This window comes from Mauremys mutica, chromosome 7, assembly GCF_020497125.1.
Source record: "Mauremys mutica isolate MM-2020 ecotype Southern chromosome 7, ASM2049712v1, whole genome shotgun sequence".
NCBI lineage: Eukaryota > Metazoa > Chordata > Testudines > Geoemydidae > Mauremys > Mauremys mutica.
Window position 1 is genome coordinate 97,338,943 of NC_059078.1, and position 23,809 is coordinate 97,362,751.

The 23,809-nt window shown below is 43.2% G+C and overlaps 2 protein-coding genes across 8 annotated transcripts in view; both read left to right on the forward strand.

Annotated features, from left to right (window-relative positions):
* Positions 1 to 17,922, forward strand: part of TBC1D12 (TBC1 domain family member 12) — a 100,784-nt gene extending 82,862 nt beyond the window's left edge. For all 4 annotated transcript variants that reach the window (XM_045024980.1, XM_045024978.1, XM_045024979.1 and 1 more), the window contains 7 exons: positions 1,039 to 1,119; positions 4,129 to 4,223; positions 5,510 to 5,581; positions 6,565 to 6,693; positions 6,958 to 7,067; positions 8,704 to 8,962; positions 16,114 to 17,922. In XM_045024980.1, the coding sequence (XP_044880915.1) occupies positions 1,039 to 1,119; positions 4,129 to 4,223; positions 5,510 to 5,581; positions 6,565 to 6,693; positions 6,958 to 7,067; positions 8,704 to 8,962; positions 16,114 to 16,182 (815 nt within the window). In that variant the 3' untranslated portion in view covers positions 16,183 to 17,922. The remainder of the gene's footprint in view (positions 1 to 1,038; positions 1,120 to 4,128; positions 4,224 to 5,509; positions 5,582 to 6,564; positions 6,694 to 6,957; positions 7,068 to 8,703; positions 8,963 to 16,113) is intronic.
* A 2,242-nt stretch (positions 17,923 to 20,164) lies between these two features.
* Positions 20,165 to 23,809, forward strand: part of NOC3L (NOC3 like DNA replication regulator) — a 41,139-nt gene continuing 37,494 nt past the window's right edge. For 3 of the 4 annotated variants that reach the window (XM_045022803.1, XM_045022802.1, XM_045022801.1), the window contains exons 1-3: positions 20,165 to 20,245; positions 21,891 to 22,098; positions 23,284 to 23,401. In XM_045022803.1, the coding sequence (XP_044878738.1) occupies positions 20,237 to 20,245; positions 21,891 to 22,098; positions 23,284 to 23,401 (335 nt within the window). In that variant the 5' untranslated portion in view covers positions 20,165 to 20,236. Of the gene's footprint in view, positions 20,246 to 20,872; positions 20,977 to 21,890; positions 22,099 to 23,283; positions 23,402 to 23,809 lie in introns of those variants that run through there. The other variant, XM_045022804.1, reaches the window with a different exon arrangement.

Sequence of the window (23,809 nt, forward strand, 5' to 3'; positions counted from 1 at the left end):
GTTTATCCATATCTTTCCCAGAACTGGACACAGTACTCGCCTGCTTTTACAAGTGGGTTTGTTTCAATAAATGTGTAATTAAAACAAGGATTTGTTTCTACACCCTCTTTTGTGATTTGAATGTTCATCACGGAACAAAGCATTATATAGTAGATATTTCTGGAACTCTATAGGTGTAAAAGTATAATGCAGTGAAATTTTATTGGATTAAATTTTATTCTATAAATCCATGGTACGCCCACATCTTGAATACTGTGTGCAGATGTGGTCTCCTCACCTCAAAAAAGATATTCTAGTACTAGAAAATGTTCAGAAAAGGGCAACTAAAATGATTAGGGGTTTGGAGAGGGTCCCATATGAGGAAAGATTAAAGAGGCTAGGTCTCTTCAGCTTGGAAAAGAGGAGACTAAGGGGGGATATGATAGAGGTGTATAAAATCATGAGTGACGTTGAGAAAGTGGATAAGGAAAAGTTATTTACTTATTCCCATAATACAAGAACTTGGGGTCACCAAATGAAATTACTAGGCAGCAGGTTTAAAACAAATAAAAGGAAGTTCTTCACGCAGCGCACAGTCAACTTGTGGAACTCCTTACCTGAGGAGGTTGTGAAGGCTAGGACTATAACAGTGTTTAAAAGAGAACTGGATAAATTCATGGTGGTGAAGTCCATAAATGGCTATTAGCCAGGATGGGTAAAGAATGGTGTCCCTAGCCTCTGTTTGTCAGAGGGTGGAGATGGATGGCAGGAGAGTGATCACTTGATCATTGCCTGTTAGGTTCACTCCCTCTGGGGCACCTGGCATTGGCCACCGTCGATAGACAGATACTGGGCTAGATGGACCTTTGGTCTGACCCGGTACGGCCGTTCTTATGTTCTTATGTTTAGTAATGTCGTCTAATGGATTTTCTCATTTTAAGATCCTAGACCATAGATTGGGTGGGGTAGGAGCAGTTGAGACCAGAGCTAAAGAGCTCTATTTTGAATATATTTCATTATGGTTGTGTGTGTTGGCTATGGTTTTGCTCTGTTTTGCAGAACTCTATGAAATCTTCTTATCCAGAGCCAAGGAACGATGGAAAAGCTTCAGTGAGACAAATTCAGAGAATGATATAGAAGGTGTGTTCTTACAATGATAATACCAAACATGATTTGCAGGGCTTTTTGTATGGTTTGACATACAGATGGGCAAATGTCTGAAAGCTCAGAGGCTCAATTCAGATGAGAATTAAAACCTTCAGTGCGTTCAGGTCCAGTTTGTCCTTGATGCTTTTTTCTTGTAGCAGGTCATAGAGTGGATACTCTCTAGTGCTCCCCATGCTAAGAGAGGTGCCTGCAAAAAGACATGTTGTTGGCGGGAGCAGTTTCTTAATGTCAAAATTAATTTTTAAGTGAATGTTTTTCCTTTGAGTCTTCGAAAATCCAGGACCAGTGACATCATGTCTTTCCAGAAGTCTAGGAGATCAAGCACAAAAAGAGCCAGAAGATCCTAAATTCTAGTATAATCTGTCATTTCCTAGCCTTGCTTGTGTGATTCTCATTATCTTAGTATCTAAATGCCTCACAAACATAAATGAACAGCCCTGAAACAGGAAAGTATTGGCAACCATTTTACAGATGGGAAACAGAGATGAAAAGATTGTGATTTGCCTGAGGTCTTCATCCCAGTCTGGTTCCTAACTGCAAGACCTTCTTGCCCCTCTCAGATCTATGAAATGGGGATATTAACATTTGTTTATATACATGCATCTGTGTAATTTTAAATCCCTCTGCATTTTTTCAGTTTTGTCTCCATTTCTTCAGTTGCATATTGTGGGGATGGCTTACTTTTATTGTTGAAAAAATCTTTGTCATAAGTATTAATTTATTGTGCTGCTACTACTGAGATTTTTCCTCTAAAATGTCATTTCATTTAATTATTTTTTGTTTTGTTGTTGTACTTTTAAGTAGGGGTACTATTTTTGTAGAGGTTAATAAAATGTTTACTGCCATAACAATCACTTTGTTTTTTCAAAACACAGCCGCTCAAAAATACAGCAATCATGTGAAAGTGAAAAATATTTTTGTCCACATTTCTGCTTACACCATCCAAAGCTTCTTTGCCAGTAAATTACTCAGGCTTTCCTCAGTCCACATCTGTGACTAATCTGAGACAAACTGTTTTTAAAAATCTTTGTATATATGAGCATGACACTAAGCTTGATTATCTTTGGCGTACATGTTTAAGTGACTTTAATAACCTTTTTACTTTGGCACTGTATTACCACCACCAGTTTGATTTTAATTTTAATTATTATTATTATTATAGTATCACCTTTCAAGCAGAATGTTGATTTGCTTATTTTTACACCCTTAAAAAGGAAAAATGGGGCTCTAGCTCTGGTTTAACGTATTCATATTGCATTTATGTTGCTTTTCTTATAAATTTCCAAGGGAAGTACAAACCAAATGGACTTGAAGTATGTTCTCCCCCCCACCCCATTTTCCCCCATATTTTCAAGAGCAGGAAGATGCTAGTTGATGATTATGTAGAGAGTCCAGAAAATACCAGAGATTTTACTTTATGTATTTAGATTGGCCTTAATTCCTTTAGCAAAATATTCTTCTTTTTTCACATCTTTCCAGAAGCTTTTCTAATCTCATGTATTTTCAAGTTTTCTCTATTTTTCTCCTCAAATAACTTTCTAGCTTTTAAATGTTGACAGGTACAGCTACTGCCTACTGGCTGTTGTTATAGTATTTATTTACTGACGAGCATTTATTAATGGAAACCAAAAGTTTTTATTACTCTGAATTTTATACACATTTTAATAAGAGAAAATGAGATTTCATGACATGACTTTTTTGTAGTCCAGTAAGATTAAAAAACAAACAAACAAAAAAAACTGTTAAGAGCCATCTTGGGGTGAGTTACAGAAATTAATATTTTCCATTCTACTTGATTGATTTCAAAACTCCTGTTTTCACAGCAGTGCAGTTCCCGAAACCTGTCTTTAAGCAGATTGCTATGTGGTATCTTGATGCTAAACAGTTCATAGTGGTTGCTGCCAACCAATTGAAAAAGTTAGTTGGCAATTCTTGAATTACTAGAGTGACAATTCTGGATTAGTAAAGTGGGTGTTAACTCTGGTTCTCCTTCATGACATTGCTTCCAGAGCCTCACTATAGGAGTTGTGTGACTCTAGCCATATGACCCTAGAACTGATTTTCAACAGAAGTTGGCAGTTAAGAGGCATAATAAAACATGGAGGTTGCAAATTGGGTGGTGGGGAGGTCCAGGGGCAGCAGGAGGGGATCAAAGCAGCAAGAACTTATTGTAATGAATCTTATTTTCTTCTGTTGACCTGCTCAATTAAAAAAAAAACAGTAATGTTCCAGGTATCAGTGGGCAGAAACCTACTGGGTTTTGTTTTTTTTTTGGAGAGAAATTGGAGAAACAAGAAAAGCCTGATTTTTCTCTTCTCTCCCCCCTGATCTGATACTTGTATAGTTCTGGACACAGAGGTGAGGCAGTGATCTGAGAGACCGGTGGCAAAGAGCTTCCTCTACCTGCAGCACCAATTGGGTGTTCCATGAGCCTGATTTTAATGGAACTGATAGTATTAAGATCTTGTATACTATGAATAAGCATTTCCATCCCTCTACAGTTAAGGTGCACTCTACAATGTCTGTAGCATGCCTTAGAGGGGTTCCTGTCTTGGAGGTGAGGGAAAGTTAGGGTGTGCAAGGAGGCATGCTCAGCCTCCAACAGACATTGCAGGCTAAAATAGTCTAGGTTTGCATGCATAGGGTGCACATACACTTTCAGCAAGATCCATGTGGACAAAGGCATCTAAAAGAACTCTAATTATTGTAAGCTCTTTATTGTAAGTAGCCGCTCTTTCGAAAAAGTTCTCGGAGTATGTTCCTAGGTATGCAGCTCTTACAGTATGGCTTTGTGGAGGAAGTACATTTAGAGAGAGAACAAGAATTAATTCTTTTTTTCTCCTGTTTTAGACATTGACAATTTCCTGAAATTCTTTCTGTATATGCATGTGTGACTTCATATTGACTCATAAAGACATGTCTATAGAAGTAGCTGCGTATTTTATCCATTTTTGTAAATGACTTTTTTTTGTTTACTTGCAGATGCAGGTGTGTCTGTTGCTGACCGTGAGGCCAGCCTGGAACTAATTAAGCTGGATATATCACGCACATTTCCGTCCTTCTATATTTTTCAGAAGGTGAGAGATTTTAAAATCTGTTTCATGAAGAGGCCATAGCTTTGTGAATTCACATTATGTACTGTATGTCAAGAGTTGAAGAGCTTGTGGTGTCACTTGAATGAAGTATATTTGCACTGTGTGTGTCCATTCAAAATAACTGAAAAGTTGAGATGAGATTTTATAGCCATTGAACGCAAGACACCATATATGTTTGTGTTGTTTTGTTTTTAAATGTAGCAGTGGTGATATTCTTGATAATAACACTATATTAAGAATTGCTTTTTATAATTGTAGATCCTGAAGCAAAATTCATGTGTATGGTGAAGTTGGGGATTCAGTGGTAACAAATAGCATAGTAATTTAGGGGCTCACCTTTGAGTCTTAAAATAATAATTGATTTAATTGGTTTAGTTACCTAGGTAGAGGAAAGCTTTACAAAAGTATTCATAGACTCATAGACTTAAGGTCAGAAGGGACCCTTATGATCATCTAGTCTGACCTCCTGCACAATGCAGGCCACAGAATCTCACCCACCCACTCCTGTAACAAACCCCTAACCTATGTCTGAGTTATTGAAGTCCTCAAATCGTGGTTTAAAGACCTCAAGGTGCAGAGAATCCTCCATCAAGTGACCTGTGCCCCACGCTGCAGAGGAAGGCGAAAAACCTCCAGGGCCTCTGCCAATCTGCCCTGAAGGAAAATTCCTTCCCGACCCCAAATATGGCAATCAGTTAAACCCTGAGCATGTGGGCCAGACTCACCAGCCAGCACCCAGGAAAGAATTCTCTGTAGTAACTCAGATCCCACCCCATCTAACATCCCATCACAGACCATTGGGCATATTTACCTGCTAATAATCAAAGACGAATTAATTGCCAAAATTAGGCTATCCCATCATCCCATCCCCTCCATAAACTTATCAAGCTTAGTCTTGAAGCCAGATATGTCTTTTCCCCCACTACTCCCCTTGGAAGGCTGTTCCAGAACTTCACTCCTCTAATGGTTAGAAACCTTCATCTAATTTCAAGTCTAAACTTCCTAGTGTCCAGTTTATATCCATTTGTTCTTGTGTCCACACTGGTACTAAGCTTAAATAATTCCTCCCCCCACCCCGATATTTATCCCTCTGATATATTGATAAAGAACAATCATATCTCCCCTCAGGCTTCTTTTGGTTAAGCTAAACAAGCCAAGCTCTTTGAGTCTCCTTTCATAAGATAGGATGATCCGAGGAATGGAAAACCTAGTAGCCCTTCTCTGTACCTGTTCCAGTTGGAATTCACATTTTTTTTTCTCTCCCCAAGGGAGGTCCATATCATGATCTCTTGCATAGTGTCTTAGGAGCATATACGTGTTACAGACCTGATGTGGGATATGTAAGTATTTGCTCTATGTACTGATATTTTTTTTTTTATAGTGCAGATATTTAAGTTGCAGTATATCACAGCTTCTAGTTCTCTGTACTTTTATTGTGCCGTGCTACCAGCAGTTTTAAAAGTAGTTCCCATCTTAATGAGCATATGATGCATATCTCTCTGAAAACCTACTTGATGTTATGGTCCCTATTACAGGTAGGGAAGTTCTGTAAAGAAAGTAGATTGTTGCTGTTACAATGCTCTTTTTTTAAAAGTTCCCAAACACTGTTGTCATCTAGATGAGATGGAGGTGAAACATGTCAGTAGGTAGAAATAGTGGGAGAAATGGATAGGCACTTTGACTTCTCTGCTCCTAGATTCCCAGGCAGCAGAGGTGTAAAAATTTAAATGTAGCTAACTATTTATATATGCACTTAGGGAGTGTGAGCTGGGGGCATGAGAACAAATGGCATTGGCTAATGGAAATGTTCCAGTTGACTTTACTGTGTAACTGGAGTGTTGTCTCTGTTCCAATGTAGTTGGCTGTGTCTGAACCCTTTCCCATGTGATTCATTTCCCTGTAGCAGTTTTTCCATACCTGAACAATGAATTTGGGACCAAACTCTGTCTTTGCTGAGCTAATGAGCTCTGCATCCAGCCTGTTGTCTTCCCTAAAGTGAGGGGGCATTCCAAATCCCAGAGCACCTTTGATCACCCCAGATGTTCCTGGAACCTCAGTGACAAACATCTCCAACTTACTTCTGTACAATAAATATGATTTTCTTGGAGCCATGTTATCGCTGTTTTTAGCTACATGTTGTAAAGAATTTTGTAATTACTGATTTAATATTTTGCCTTTACTTAACCATGTTATCTTGTATACATCTCAAAATTTTTTGTAACTGGTTAATGACACATTGCAGATTATAAATATTTGCATTTACAAACATATAAGATACTGTGCTATTTATTCTTTGTGTGCTAATTGCACTTCCCTATTGAAGGTACAAGGGATGTCCTTCATTGCCGCAGTACTCATTCTCAATCTGGAAGAGGCAGATGCTTTCATTGCCTTTGCAAACCTTCTAAACAAGCCATGCCAGCTGGCCTTTTTTCGTGTGGATCACAGCATGGTATGCTAACCGATTGTAAAGTATTAGACCTTGATTTTATTCTTTGATTCAGAAGGTATTCTTACTATTAGTAACATTTTAATCCTTCATTCGTTTGGATAGCAAACAATTTCTAATGATGGTTAGAATTAGACAATCAAGTTAGTGTGATTAATTACCTAAAGATATACATTTCTAGAGAGAAATAAAAAGCAGAATTTGTTGTACTATGGACGAGTTTTAAGGTTTGAAGATCTTCAATTTTTGTGATACTTCCCCCTACAGATGCTGAAATATTTTGCAGCGTTTGAAGTATTCTTTGAAGAAAATCTCCCAAAACTATTTCTTCACTTCAAATCATATAGTCTTACTCCAGACATATACTTGATAGACTGGTAAGTTAATGGCCACAGCAAACCTGATTTAGCAACTGCTTGTGATTTTTTTCCCCCATTTTGCATCATTTTTTTTCCCCCAGCAGAAGTACAGTATAGGTCATGAGTTTGTGGCTCCAAACTTTCTGGTCTCACAAACTCCTGGAGAATTACTTTGCACAGCTGCATATCCCATGGCAGCCCTGACAGGAGCACATAATTCCAGCATCAATATACATTTATGAACTGGAAGTAGAAATAACACATACGTTCATATAGAAAACGAGATTCAAAGAATTTAGTAGGCCTTTTGACCTTGCTCCAGTACCACATAGTTGAGATGCTTAGTTGTAACCTGGGCAGGAAGAGGAGGCTCAAGGGAGTGACATTTTGGTCCAGTTGTAGTGGTAGAGGGAGCAGTAAAGGGATACTGAACAAAAGAGTAAGAGGAGAGTCTGAAGGGAAAACTAAGGTAGAGGCAGAATAAAAGAATAAGAATTAAAATGAAAGTATAGACTTAGGAGTAACAAACATGTAAAAGTACTTAATGTTCAAATTGGAGGAATACACTAAAAATGAGGAGAGAAAAAAATAAAGGAAGAATGGAAAACCGTTAGTACGCTTTGAAAATGTGAGCAAAGTACCTTAATACATATTTATATATACATTTAACACTTTTTACTTGAGTTGATCCATGATTGGTAACTACAAGACACATTAATTGGTAGTGCTATTATATCAAATATATTAAAATTTATTGGCAAGAAAATAATTAAAATTTGCTACATCCACACATCTTCAAAGTAGTTTTGGATTGCCACCAATATAAACACAAATGTAAAAAAACCATTGTTTTCCCCTAATCAAGTTTCCCCAAATTTTAATTTATTCCAATATTCTCCTTTTACGACTCTGAAGTGTTTTGTGAGGTGGTGTGCATTGAAGAGCTGTTTTGCTTCATCCCAGAAATGACTGGATTTAGAAATGAAGTGATCCTGAATGTATGTCATGAATTGTATGTGTTGCCAATGTCACCTGAGTAAATTTCATACCATCGTTTCCCCAGAATAACAAAATGTTGATCTGTCCCTAAAAATGAAAATTGTTCAGAAACTGCTAATCAACCTGAAGTTTGAAAGTCATATTTGCCTGTCAGAACTGCTAAAATTTGTTTTTGAACATGTCCATATGATGTCTCAAGCCTTTTCCAATCAACTGGATAAAAATGCTACTGAAGCCTAAACCAAAACAAAAGTCAAGGAAAAAGCCCTGTTGAGAGTGTTGTATATCCCTACTCCACATTGTCTCTTTGGAGACATTTGAACTGCGGTGGGTGGGGAATATTTGAATTGCTCTGTGGGGGAGGGAAAAAGGAAGGCTCTCAAATGAAGTATTCCCTGTAGCATGGGAAGGAAATAGCAGACAATCTCAGATTGGGAATTTAAATTCTAGGGGACCATCTAAAACTCTGCTAGCTTTTAAGATTGCAGCTATTTGACAAAGGATAAAACTAGAAAACGTTTAGCTTTTGAACATGTCAGTGCTAATTTGTCATTTGATAGCTTTCAGTAACCTAGAGAAGGGAGGGCTATGGGATCCGATCATGTTTCTGAAGTAAAACAATAGCACTAACTGGTTACCTTTTTATACATTATAGGATCTTCACACTCTACAGCAAGTCACTACCACTTGATCTGGCCTGTCGAGTCTGGGATGTCTTTTGTAGAGATGGAGAAGAGTTTTTGTTTAGAACAGGATTAGGAATCCTTCGATTATATGAAGATATCCTCCTACAGATGGACTTCATTCATATAGCACAGTTTCTAACAAAACTGCCTGAAGACATCACATCAGAAAAACTTTTTAGTTGCATTGCAGCTATTCAGGTGCAGAATAGTAACAAAAAATGGGCCCAGGTGAGCGAAAATAATAATGTGACTAAAAGTTATTAATAATATACAATTCTCAAAATAGACAGTGGCCTGTATAATTTCAAAACATGTAGGGTAATTCCCCCATTATAGATCCTACTTTCTGCTGGAAATCTGTTGTATGTGGTGTTTCTTTATTTAAAAAAAAAAAAACTGTATCAAAAGCATATGTTTGGATTGCTCTCTCCATGTGAAGTGCATCCTTCTTATCTATTTGAAGAGCCGATCTGGTGTCATTCATGGAGGCGACAGCTTACTACTTCCTTCATTGGAAAATAAGTGCAAGAATGAAAGTTCTTCTTTGAGTACTTGTTCATGTCAATTCCAATTAGGGGTGTGTGTGCGCCGTGTGCATGGCAGTCGGAAAGTTTTTTCCCTAGCAGTATCCATTGGATCGGCTCAGGTGCCCCCTGGGGTCGCACCTTTATGGCGCTGGATATAGGACTCTGCCAACCTTCCACCCCCTCAGTTCCTTCTTATCACCAGTGACGGTTGGCCGGAATGCTCGTGGCTCTCGCTCTATAAGTGCAACTCCCTTAGTTTCTTGACTTCGTGTAAATAGTTTGTCTATAGTGTATAGTAGATTAGTTTAGATTTAGATAGGATTTAGTTGGGGGTGCACTCTTCCCCCCCTTTTTTTTTCTCCAGTACCAGGGCATTCCTCAGTCCTTGGGGTTTAAACCCTGCATAGACTGTGGCAAGCATGTGCCAAAAAGTGCCCCTCACATTTCTTGCCTGAAGTGTCTGGGGGAAGGCCACCTCAAGGAGTGCTGCAAGATCTTCAGAGGTTTTCACCCAAGCACCCAAAAAGAGAGGGAGCAGCACCTCAAGGTACTTCTGATAGAGGCTGCTTTGTGCCCCCATTTGGACCCTGACTCGGTGAGGCTGATGCCAAGAGTCAGGACACGAGTCGGCGCCGAGAAAGGACTCTAGTTGAGACTCTTGGCACCGGCAGGCGTTGCCCCATAGGAGCTCCACACAGGGCAGTGGGCGACACCTATCTTGCTCCAGTCCCCCACAAGAAGAGAAGACCAGAGAGGGGATGCTCCCTCATGCCCAGAGCAGCGCTATAGGAGCCCACTGTGAGACCTGTGCTGGGCCACGTGAGCTCGGCCTCTGCATCGAGAGTCGTGTTGATTCCTGCCCCTCCCCCCGGGACCAGTTGAGTCCAGACCCCCTCCACTCTCCGGTTCGGGAGAGCCATGACTTGCAGGTGCCATCCACGCTGGAGGCATTTGAACCGGCTGAAGACCGGATTGCCCTCATGGCATCACCTCCCCTCTCCCCTTGCCCCGAGATGGGACAGGACGCCCGCGTCAGTCTCAGCAGCACCCGTGAGGCCCCTGGTGCCGTCCGGGGGCAAACTGGTGCTGATGCTGATGCTGCCCTGGTTGCCATCCCCTTGGCACTGATGACCGGAGTTGTTGATGAGCACATGGGTATGGGAGCTGCGTTGGTCCCCTAGCCCTAGACGCCACTCTCCGGCACTGACGGGATCCACTCCTGCATCGTCCTCTTATACAGAGTCCTCTGAGTGGGAAGTGGAGTCCTACCGCATCAGGTCTAGAAGGAGCAGGAGTTTAAGGTCCTGCAGACAAGGACACCACCTGCAGCTGGGACCATGGCTGAGTCATTGGCAGCCCCGTGACTCTTTTGGACCCCCTGGGCTTTCTGCCAGGGCCAGAGCCACTGGTCCTATTCTAGGTCGGCTTCTGTGAAGTCGGCGTCGTATGTGCCCTCAGCCTCCCAGACGGTCGCTGTACTGCTGGCACCGATACCTCCAGTACCGACATGGACGTCGGCCATGCTCGCTGCGGCACCGATAGCACCGGCCACATAATGAGATCCCCTCGATTTCGAGGGTAGCGAGCACGACCCACTCCCACCTAGGGTCTTGTCCTCCTCCTCGCCTGACAAGGCAGTGGCGGGCACATCAACGGCCCCAGCCCTAGAGGACAGTAGGGTGCTCCAGCAGGGCATCCAGGCTGAGGAGGTGGTCGAGTCCTCTGACCTGATGGTGGACATCCTTGCCCTTTCTGGTCCCTCCCATTTTACCCTGCCTCTGATAGGGACCAGACAAGAGACTACTAAGACCTTGTGGCAGACTCCAGTCTATTTACTACCAACAGCAAAGAGGAAAGAGTTTGAGCACCTCTATACCCACCTGCCGCCGGACTCCCTAGTGGCAGCTGTGGCGAATGAGCGGGAACCAAGGCTACCAGGGCCCTTCCCAAAAAAGGGAGGAAAATGTATGCCACTGAGGGGGCTACAACTCTGGATCTCTAACCACCTGGCAATTACAACTTCCAAATTCATGGAGTTGTTGCTAGAGGACTCCAGGGCAGAATTCTCCTCCCAAGTGGAGGAAGGAAAGCTGGTTGCCCAAGCCTCACTTCAGGCAACCCTCAGTGGAAGAGGTTCCTCAGGAGCAGCATGTTTTTTGGCCTCCATTATCCCTTTATTGGATCCAGGTGACTGGTTTGCTGCCCTCAATTTGAAGGACACTTACTTTCACATTGCGATCACACCATCCCCCCAGGAGATGTACCTCAGGTTCATAGTGAACCACAGTCACTACTGGTTCACGGTCCTCCTGTTTGGCCTGTCAGTGGCTCCTCGAGTGTTTACCAAGTGCATGGCAGTTATGGTTGTGTTCCTGCGCAGATGACAAGTACAGGTTTTTCCATACCTCAACGACTGGCTAATTAAGGGGCACTCCAGGACGCAAGTGCAGGCACAAGTCGGCTTCATAAGAGCAACTTTTGACGAACTAGGCTTCTCAATATGCAAAAGTCAACTCTGTCCCCAGTTCAGAGGATAGAGTATATAGGGGCGGTACTAGACTCCACACAGGCCAGGGTGTACCTCCTGGAATGGAAGTTCCAGGCCCTGGGCAACATCATTTGAAACCTCAGACAGTTTCCTACCACCACAGCAAGGAATTTCCTGAAGCTTCTGGGACACGTGGCCGCTTTCACCTATGTGTTACAGCATGCCAGACTCAGACTCTGGCCTCTTTAGGCATGGCTAGCTTGGGATGGTCTGGACAAGAGTCACTTTACCTCATCTGGTCCTCGACTCATCCTGTGGTGGCTCAACCTGCGGGTGCTGAACACGGGGGTCCCGTTCGCCAGACCTCAACCATCCCTTTTGCTGGTGATGGGCACGTCTGCATTGGGGTGGGAGGAAGGGCGCACCTGGGAGACCTCAGGACCCAAGATCTCTGGTCACAGGCAGAGCTCTCCCTCCATATCAACATTAGAGAGTTGAGAGCGGTCCGCCTAGTATGCCAGACCTTCCGAGTTCATCTGGAGGGGAAATGTGTATTGGTTATGACAGACAACACGACAGTGATATTTTATATAAACAGACGGGGTGCACGCACCTCTCCCCTGTGCCAGGAAGCCCTCAAACTGTGTGACTTCTGCGTAGCTCACTCAGTACACCTGGAAGCATCGTACCTCCCTGGAGTACAGAACAGATTGGCGAATTATCTCAGCAGGTCGTTCCACAGCCACAAGTGATCCTTGTGCCTGGATTCTGTGGTCTCTATCTTCCAACAGTGGGGGTTTTCCCAGATAGACTGGTTTGCCACATGATGCAACAGGAAGTACCAGTATTTTTGCCCCTTTCTGATTCACAGCCCGGGCTCTATCACAGACGCTTTTCTCTTTCCCTGGAAGGGAAACCTCTTGTATGCATTCCCTCCTATTTCTCTTGTTCACAAGGTGCTCCTCAAAGTTCAGAGTGATGAGGCCTCAGTGATATTGGTAGCTCCAACCTGGCCCTGTCAGCACTGGTACATGTCTCTCTTCTGGAAATGTCCGTGGAAGCCCCAATCACCTTGCCGCTCTTCCTGGACTTGATAACTCAGGATCACGGCTGTCTCCAGCACCTGAACCTTGAATTGTTGCACCTCACAGTATGGAAGCTCTATGGCTGAACCCAATGGAGCTCACTTATTCGGACCCGGTCAGACAAGCCTCCTTGGCAGTAGGAAACCTTCCACAAGGGCTACCTACCTGGCCAAGTGGAGGAGATTTTCAATCTGGTCAGCACAACGCTGTCCATACCCCTCATACTGGACTACCTTCTCCATTTCAAGCAGCAGGGGTTGTCCATGTCATTAATAAAGGTTCACTTGGCTGCCATTTCTGCCTTCCATCCAGGTGCAGGTGGTTGGTCGGTCTTTGCCAACCCCATGGTTGGTCTTTTCCTGAAAGACCTGGGCAGCTATACCTGCACATCTGACAGGCATGGGACCTCAACCTGGTCCTTTCCAGACTAATGGGGCCATCTTTTGAACCTCTGGTAACATGTACTCTCATACAAGGTGGTGTTTCTGGTGGCAATCATGTCAGCCAGGAAGGGTCTGAGCTCAAAGCCTTAATATCAGAGCCCCCTTACACTGTTCTATAAGGACAAAGTTCAGTCCAGGCTGCATCCAGCTTTCCTTCCTAAGGTTGTCTCCCGGTTTCACGTCAACCAGGACATCTTTCTCCCAGTTTTCTGCCCTAATCTGCACTCCAACAGCAGGGAGGAAAAATGTCATGTGGACGTTCGACAGGCATTAGCCTTTTACACTGAGCAAACAAAACCATTCCGGAAGTCCATTCAGGTGTTTGTCATAGTAGTGTACGGAATGAAAGGGATTTCATCATGGATCATGTCCTGCATCTGGGCATGTTACAACCTTACAAGGTACCTGCCCCTCCGCTTACAGCATGCTCCACGAGGGCGCAGGCTTCATCAGCTGCATTCCTGGAGCATGTTCCAATCCAGGAAATGTGCAGAGTGGCAATGTGGTCATCAATACACACTTTTACCTCACATTACACTATCACCCAGTGGGCCAGAGATGATGCAGTCTTCGGTAGAGTGGTGCGACAGTCAGCAAACCTCTGAGCGCCGACCCGCCTCCAAACTTGGACTTAGTAATCGCCTAATTGGAACTGACATGAACAAGCACTCGAAGAAAAAATGGTTACCTACCTTCTCATAACTGTTGTTCTTTGAGATGTGGTGGTCATGTCTATTCCAATTCCCACCCTCCTACCCTTCTGTCAGAGCAGCCGGCACAAAGGAACTGGTGGGGGGGGGGGGGTTGGCAGGGTCCTATATCCAGTGCCATAAAGGTGCAACCCCAGGGTGCGCCTGAGTTGATGCAATGGATACTGCTAAGGGAAAAACTTTCTGACTGCCGTGCATGCAGCGCAGGCATACCTAATTGGAATGGACGTGAACAACACATCTTGAAGAACAAGAGTTACGAGAAGTTGTGTTTTTTGCCTGCTACATGGTCATGGAGCTTTGAAGAGAACCATAATAAAATGGTTGCCCTAAAATGAATAGGTTCAGGCATCCTTAGGACTCTGTATAAGACCAACTTTCCAGTCCAGTGCAGAAACAGTAGGGGAAAATGCCATAGTTGAGTTATGAGTCCAGAAAACAAATATTTACTGTAAAACATTAAATTTATTTATTATATGTAATATGTCCTAACTGGAAAATTGACTAAGATATAGGATTTAAAGTGAATTTTACAGGGCACTTTTTCAGCAAAATATCTTGTGTCTATTTAGTACAGCTTTGAATTGTTGTGGCATTTGAATCTCTTGTGGGCCTTAGCAGCTCAGGAGCTGGTCACGTTTTTCTATATGTGCCCAGAATATTTTTTTCTTTAGAAATTGTAGGAAAAATATTTAAAATCCAGTATTCAGCAAATGTTTGCATTGTTGCTGCTGAAGTCCATATCAGACTACAAGAGTACAAAACCCATGGTTGGGATGAAAGAGATGCCAAACACATTTTTGCTATATCAGGCCCTTTTGCACAGAGCCCTTGAGCAGTGAAGGACAGGTACCATCATAAGCTGGTTCGTTTATAAGCTGACACCCCCCCCACCCCCCCGATGGATAAGTAAAAATGGAAAATTTTTATGACCCTGTAATTCAGGGGTCAGCAAACTTTGGCTCTCAGGCCATCAGGATAAGCCACTGGTGGGCCAAGATGGTTTGTTTACTTAGGTTTACCTCCGTGCTTGCGGACCCTTGAGGTAAACAAAGGTCCCAGTGCGCCAGCTGCTTACCCTGACGGGCCAGGACAGCAACTGGTGGGGAAATGGTTTTTTTGTGTGTGTGTGGGGGAAGCTGGAGGTCAAGGGAATAATCCCTGTGACCCCACCCCCCAGCCCGGGACCCCCATATTCTCCCCATGCCATCCCTTCCCACCTTATCTGGGGAGGGCCAGGGGAGGATGTCTCTGGCCTGGCTGGAGCTTCTCCTGCAGGTTGGGCAGCATGGCCGCAGCCTGCTCTGGCGGGCCAGACTGGGCGACATGGCTGCATGTTCCGGCGGGCTGGGCCAGGTGGCACGGCTGTAGTGTGCTCCAGTGGGCTGGGCGGCACGGCCACAGCCTGCTCTGGGGGACGGGGCCGAGTGGCACAGCTGCAGCCTGCCAGCCCCGGAACTTCGGCTGCTTCAGAGGCTGGGGAGAGAGCAGCATGGTCAGAAGTGGAGAGGCTCTGGCCCTGCCTCTTCCTTTCTGGCTCTGCTGGCTGTGCTGCCTCTCCTTGCTCCCTCTGTTTGGGAGAGGGGCTGTGTCCCACCTCTCCCTCTCTATACCTGTTCATAAGCTGACCCGCTTCACTGGTGCTTCCTTTTTTTTTTTTTAACTAAAAAAACTCTACCATATATATTTGGCTTATGGATGTTTATTAAGTGAAGTCGTCATGTGAGCTGGGCTACTTGATAGTCCTTTGCCATGTCAAATGTCTGAGCTCAGCTGTTTGCTTCTGGAGGAAGCTGGAGCTGTGGGAGTACTCCCTAGGAGGGGAAAGGGAAATGCCTTGATTGTGGTCAATAAGGATTAGTGGTATCTGACTTCTAGTCCCTTTCAGTCAGACTCTTCTTGTGGGGGTTGGCAGTTATAACACTTGGCCTAAAGATTAGACATTAGGGGAAATGTAAGGATCCTCAGGTTTATGATAAATGTAAATAATCCTTGTTGAGAAAAACATCTGTATTATGGTCTCTTTATAAGGGTAGTCTATGTTATGATAAATATTAATTAAATATTAAAATATTTTTTTAAACCTGCATGTCATTTTAACCTGCCTTTTTAACACCAATTTATAGGTGTTTGCCTCACTAATGAAGGACAACAAAGAAGGTGACAAGAACCATAGCCCAGCACTGAAAAGCTAATCTCCATAATGTAAAGATCTATTGACATTGTAGAAAACCACTTGATTAAAAAGGAATTATTACATCATTTTTACATGAAAAACCACTATAGAGAAAAGCTTAAGAAACACGAAGAGAGACAGTATTTGACTGAATACAGTGGCAGAAATTGATGAAATCTTCACCCTGTTGCCAGTATTAAGTAGCTTTTTGTGGGAAGAATTGTTTTCACAGAGAGCAAAATATTAAAACTTGTGAAACTGAGAAGTGGGTAATACATATTTAATATTTAAAAAGAATCTGCTGAATGCAATAAACATTTGTAATAACTTTTGTTGGTACTTACAAAAATTTAGGCATACATTTTTTTACAAATACCACAAAGGCACTTTTTTGGGAGAGTGATGAAAATGTTAAATATTAAATAAGGCCCAAGAACTGCTATCTGAACCAAACACTCTGGTACAAATATTACCTCCACAATTAACCCATAAGAAATATTGTGGACCAAATGAGTTTGTTTAGGTTAGTTTGTACCAGATGCTATAAAGCGTTGGGGTATGTCTTATTTAGCTCACTTAAATTGTAGCTTCATTCTTCAGCTTAGGCAAATTTAACTCAGGAGCCGTGGAAATATTGTGCCCAGTCCTGCTACAGATGAAATCGGCAGCAAAAGACCAGCTGACTTAAATGCTGGTAATATCAGGCCCATTATTTGTAGTGTATTATAAAGGGGTTTGTACACTGCAAATTAAAGTATAATGGTAGCATGGGTAGGTATACTGCTGCTACAGTTCTTAATCTAGTTAGCATGGGTAACAGATGGTTTCAATCATTTGTTTTTTGAAGTGTTGGGTGTGCAGCTTACTTCATGGAATATCCACTTAATTTTCCTTTTAACAGTTATTTGCCACCAACAATTTATCTTGCTTAACCATTACTAATAAAAGAAATGGTTCACTCTTATGCTTGATGGTAAACACTAAAAACAATCTTCTGACAACAGTCTCTGTATGTTTTCAGGAGCATTGATACTAAAAATTTCAGTCCACACACACATGCTGGAAAAAAAATGCAGACGGAATAGTTTTTGAAACTTTCTTTTATGGTGTGCAATACTAAAAAATCCAAAAAGCATATTGTTTGGCAATACTTTTAATTGTATGAGAAATAAGATCATATGGTACATGTCACACAAGCAGATATTTCCTAGTTTCTAAAATATGTAAAACACAACGTTCGAACTTAGGGATTAGAAATTGAAAACGGATAATACTGCAAGTAGCTAACACTTGCTCTTTGAGTCCATTTTTTATAGTATTTAATGTAAATAAATTGCTTACCTGTGATTTTGTAATTGGTCCCTCTGTGTGGAAATGAAGTCAGATTTATCATTACATATTTTTAAATTTGGGAGGTTTTTTCAGTTGTCCAGTGTTAAAAACAGAGTCTGCATAACTTGTTCTGGTTAAACATTTGAATTAGTGTGGTGAAACTTTTTATGTCGCTATCTGGTTTAAAACTACATTTAAATATACTACTCATAACATACAATTTAAAGTTAAAATGTCTGAGATTTTTTCTTATGTGTATTCACTACTTTAATTGGATCCAATTTATTTGTATTTTATTTTTGAGTTCTGTTGTACAGTTTTCTTACTTTTCAAGTACAAACATGTATATAAAATTGTAAATAGAAGGGATCTAGCCTTCATTTAAGACCACTAGTAACAATCCTGTGTAAATAAAACTCATAAGCAGAACAAGTACTTGAGTCTCTTTTCCCTTTTGGGACATCTTCTTTAATTTAGCGACAAAGAGCCTTGTGGCACCTTATAGACTAACAGAAGTATTGGAGCATAAGCTTTCATGGGTGAATACCCACTTCGTCAGATGCATGTGGTGGAAATTTCCAGATGGATTTCCACTCCATACGGCTAAATGCAGTGCCTTGACACACTGCATTTAGCCGTATGGAGTGGAAATCCATCAACCTCATGAAGAAATTTGCATCTGGAAATTTCCACCACATGCATCTGATGAAGTGGGTATTCACCCACGAAAGCTTATGCTCCAATACTTCTGTTAGTCTATAAGGTGCCACAAGGCTCTTTGTCGCTTTTTACAGATCCAGACTAGCACGGCTACCCCTCTCATACAACTTTAATTTAATACAGGAGAAAACTCTTGCCTAAAAAACTTCTTGCAAAACTTTTCTCTTCAGTCTGATAGAGTTGTACTTAAAGGATTTTCTTGTAGTGAGGAAAATTAAAATAATGTATTTATTGATGAGCTTGATATACTGCGTTGCTGATAGTCAGCAACATTGCTGATCTATCCCATTTAATGTATGTACAGTGCCCAGAATAGTGGGGCCTTTTGGGTACTACTGTAATACAAATGAGTTGATATTGATCTGTGTGTGCTGGTTTGCTGGTGAGCTAGGCTGGGGATGTGGAGAATGCCCCCATGAAAGTGTTCCATTTGTGGTCCTGTCCTTGGGTCACTGATGGAGACAGAGTCAAGGTGGGCATTTTGCTATCTTGATAATAGATGGACATGTTAGCTGTCTTGCCAGGGACAGTCAAGAGGATGGAAAAACTGACTTGTATTCAGTGAGTCACGCCTTATTCCATTGTTGAGCCAAAGGCACATGTTGAATTTGTTCTGACAAGGGGTTGCTTTTCTGATAGTGTGAGGAGGAGGTGGAAATCAGTCTGCTATCATCACCAAACCTTGTTCTACGTGAGGGAAATAGTGAAAATTTGGACAGAAGAGGTATGATGGTGACCTTTCCTTTGTCAATAGATCAGAAGAGGACAGTATTACAATTCAGGCAATAAAGTGATTAACATTAATTGGATATTAATTTGGGTATAGGAGACACCTGAATTGTGAGCAGTAATATCATATGTGCTTCAGGTAGGGTGACCAGATGTCCTGATATTAGGATCTTTGTCTTATATACAGAACTATACGGTCCCCTCACCCCCTTGAAAAAAGTGTCCTGATTTTTCACACTTGCTAGTTTTAGGCTTTCTTCTGCTGAAGTTAGATGCTAATAAAGGATCAGTCTAATCATCAAGGGTATAATGAAAGGATTGGTCCAGAACCAGCACATGCTGGAAATGGTTACTATTGCTTTCATAGAATCATAGGACTGGAAGGGACCTTGAGAGGTCATCTAGTCCAGTTCCCTGCACTCATGGCAGGGCTAAGTATTATCTATTCTAGACCATTCCTGACAGGTTTGTCTAACCTGCTTTTAAAAAATCTCCAGTGATGGAGATTCCACAACCTCCCTAGGTAATTTATTCCAGTGCTTTACCACCCTGAGAGAAAATTTTTCCTAATGTCCAACCTAAACCTCCTTTGCTGCAATTTAAGCCCATTGCTTCTTGTCCTATCCTCAGAGGTGCTTTCATGAAGCACCTACTACTAACTATGCTCAATGAAAATCCAAAACAGAAAAATGGTTCTGCATTACAACTGTCACCAATGCTTGTGAATTATTTTAAAAAAAGAGGGGAAAAAAGTAGGATGGTCCAGTGGCTAGGGTAATTGCCTAGGACTTGGGAACCTGTAGTGAGGACAAATACATTAAAGATTGTTAGGTGCTCAGATATGGTGCTGACGGGACCACATAAGTATTTACTATAGAATGAGGATACGAGAGTGCTTCAGATAACATTTTTTTTTGGTGTTTTAGAAGACAGGAGGGTGGGGACTAGTCTGTGCTCAGTCTCCAATTGTAAGTTGGTGATAGACGAAATGTGCTGCTATTTTCCTCTACTATTCTATGGCTACGCCTGCAGCTGTTGCCTCACGTGTCGGAGAGCAGGCGGGACCCCGAGCCCTTTAACGCTGGCTGGCGGGGGGCGGGGCCGAGCAGGGGGTGGGGCGGGGGTACACACGGCCGGGGCTCGGTGGCGCGCAGCCAAACACCCCCCCGAGCGCTCACCGTGCTCGCCTCCAGCCGCCAGAGGCCGCTGTGAGGCCGCTCAGCCCCGCCCCGCCCCGCGCTTCCGGGACTGCGCAGCGGCCACGTGTGTTCGGGACCCCTAGAGCCGCCGTAATGAAGCCGGTGAGGGGCCCTGGGTTGGGCTCTGCGGGGCAGTGGGGGACTGGGGCTGTGAGGGGGAGAGCCGGGCCGGGAAACGGGGCCCTGTGTGCGGGGGGGGAGGCTGGGGTCAGGGCTCGGCCCCGTGGGGGAAGCGGGGCCCAGTAGGGGAGAGCCGGGGCGGGGTGTGTGGCTGTGGGGGGTCCGGAGCCGGGGGGCACAATGCGTGGTGTGGGGGAAGCGGGGCCCTGTGGGGGAGAGCCGGGGCGGGGTGTGTGGCTGTGGGAGGCTCGGAGCTGGGGGGCACAAGGTGCTGTGACGGGGGGGAGCCGGGGCGAGGTGTGTGGCTGTGTGAGGCTCGGAGCCGGGGGGCACAAGGTGCTGTGACGGGGGAGAGCCGGGGCGGGGTGTGTGGCTGTGGGAGGCTCGGAGCCGGGGGGCACAAGGTGCTGTGACGGGGGGGAGCCGGGCCGGGTGGGGTCGCGGGGCGGTGTGGCGCCCTCCCGCGTGGCCAGGGCTATGAGCTGTGGGGGCCTGTGGTGTCCTTTTGGGGCAGGCACACAGGCGCCTTGTGCCCCGCGCCGGCTGGTCGCTGAGGCCCGCGCAGCCTCTCCAAGGCGGGCCCGGGAGTGGAGCGCAAAGAGACGGTTCCTGGGTTCTCTGTCGGCCAGACACTGATGCCAGCCAAAGCTCCCTGACTCTGTGCCGCCTTGTCCCCATCAGCAGCACCTCAGGCCCGGTGCTGAAGAGGAAGGGTGAGGAGATAGGCGAGGACTGTGAAAGCCCTCATGTGAAGAGGCAGCGCTGTCCAGTTACTCCTCTGCCTTATACCTCTTTGGGAGCAAGCCCGGCACCTTTTGAAATGTTCACTTCATCACCCCTACAGATATCTCAGAAGCACATCCGTGATATGGAAATTGGCTTCCAAGATTGCTGATAATAAAATTAACAGGGACATTGTATTCCCATGGTTCTTGGGAGCCCTAGTCATGAACTAGGTCTCCATCATGCTACATGCTATACAGCAGGGATCAGCAACCTTTGGCATTCGGCTCACTAGGTTAAGTCCCCTGGCGGGCTGGGCCGGTTTGTTTACCTTCTGTGTCCACAGGTTCGGCCGATCGCGACTCCCACTGGCTGTGGTTCGCTGTCCCAGGCCAATGGGGGAGGTGGGAAGCGGCGCGGGCCGAGGGACCTACTGGCTGCCACTTCCTGCCCCATTGGCCTGTAGCGGTGAACCGTGGCCAGTGAGAGCCACGATCGGCCGAACCTGGGGACGCAGCAGGTAAACAAACCGGCCCGGCCCGCCAGGATGCTTACCCTGGCGAGCCGCGTGCCAAAGGTTGCCGATCCCTGCTGTACAGCTTATCCTAGGAACAGAAATATCAACTAGGATTGTTCAGAAATGTTTATGTAAAATCTTTGGCCCATTTGTTTCCAGGTTATTCCACTTAATACATTAATTTCACTAATTAGGAATTTGGGTATACTTTAAACCTAAGCACAGAAATCTGTTTACAAGATATGTTATCCAGCACAAGTGTTAGTGAGCATTAGCACGTCTGGTTTAAATCTTTCACTTAAATTTAGTGCCTTTTTTTTTTTTTTTTTTTTTTTTAAAAAAATAAACATGAATCTTCAGTTAACTGAAGTTTTCTGTTGGTTTCAGAGAAAAAATAAAAAACGAGTTCCAAGCTTTCGCAAGTTGCTGAAAACTAGTAAAGTAAAACTTGACAACAAGTTAAAGAATAAACAGTTTAAGCAGCAGAGCATTGCTAAGAAATATCGAAAAGAGCAAAGAAAACTTAGGCAAGCTGTCAAAGATGTTACATCCAGAACATCTGTTCCATTGGAAGAAAACAAGAAAAAACATGCAGGTGAGTGTTTGCTTGTGTCAGGTAGTGAATTTAGCTAGGTTTCTGATCCATTTTGCATAGATGGGGGATGAGAGGTAAGCATGACATTGTAATTTATATCTAGTGAAACCAGAACTGAACCCAATAGTTAAAAATTTGTTCTTTATTCTGATACTGCCATTAGTGAATATGTACAGATGCTTGAGTCTTGATTTTCCTTTTTGTAGATTATCATCAGTCAGTTCTTTGCCACTGCATCAAAGGGTTACATGCATGGAGTGTGGTGAGAAAATTGTAATAATGCTTAGATTATTTTTTATGCAAGAGTAAACAGTATACAGTGCTTTACAAAATGAACTGCAGGAAAAGTATGACATCAGAGTTTCCCATTATAAAGACAAACTTATGCTTCAGTATTCACACAATCACTTTTTTTCATTCCTGACGTCTCTGAATTTTCTTTTCTTATCCTCAAGAGTGCTTGCATAGGTTACTCTCTGGACCAATTTATGTTCAGTATTATGTTTGGTAACTGCACTGCTCACTTTCTTGTCTCCTATTCCAAACTAGATCCTGAGCCTGTTATTTTTCCGGCTGTCAGGTTTGTACATTCCTATAGACTCAGACTCAAAAGCTATATTGAACCTGAATTCCTAACTATTCTATCTTTTTAGAACAAGCCCACATATCACTTAAGCATGTCAAAAATGTTCATATAGATTCCTTGATGATGGAGCTTGCACGTGGTATGATGCAGAATGCACATATACTAGCTTTTATCTTCTTTTTCTTCAAAAAGAGAACAAAACCACCTTCCTAACACTAGAAATATGAAGGAAAGAATTATTTGGGTGTGACTGCCCCAAATGAAATCCTTTTAGATGGCATTATTCTTCAAAGTCAGGTTTATTTGGCCTACTGAGATTGATGAAGTCCTTTTTTTATTGTCTAGATAATGGTTGTGGAGCCAGGAAGACTTAAGGCCCCAATTTTGCAAATACTTATGAATGTGAGTGACTTTACTCATAGGAATAGTTCTACTATTGTGTATGGGTCTAATCACAGGAATAAAGTTCAGCATGTGTGTTTGTAGGATTGGGACTGGATTGTGGAGCTGAGAAGATTGACAAATACAGGAAAGGTGTATTTTGAAGTTTGCATACAAGTGCAGTGGCTCACAAGTCTATCCATTGTTCTCTGATACAGCTGAAAGAGAGGAGGAAGAGGAAGCTCTTCCACTGGATATGATGGATGAAGATGATCTGAAATTAATGGAAGATTTAGCTCAAAAAGCATCATTTGTAACAAGAGACCTTTCTTCTAGGTAAGTATCCTTACAGTCCATAAGCTGTAGTGAGGTTAATAATGCTTCCAATTTTAGACTTTTCTTGTTCTAGTCACACATTTTCTATTAACACATTCATCAACACTACTGTAGCAACCCTCTAATGCTGGGAAATGACTTTCTCCTAAGATACCTTGTCTGCACAATTTTCACTCCTGTCTCAGCTCCCTAGTGTGAGGCAGATGGAATCCCCAAAGCTCAAGATGTTTTTTGGTTCCTACATGCAGTGGTAGCAGCTAGGGAGAAGGAACCAATCTCCTACTAGTGGTCACATGTAGGAAATGCCATGACCATGGGAGCTGTGAAGTTAATAGTTTGTTCTAATTTCCAGTATAAACTAAACTTTGCTGTTTCATGGGTTATAAAAAAATTGCTTCATTTGACATA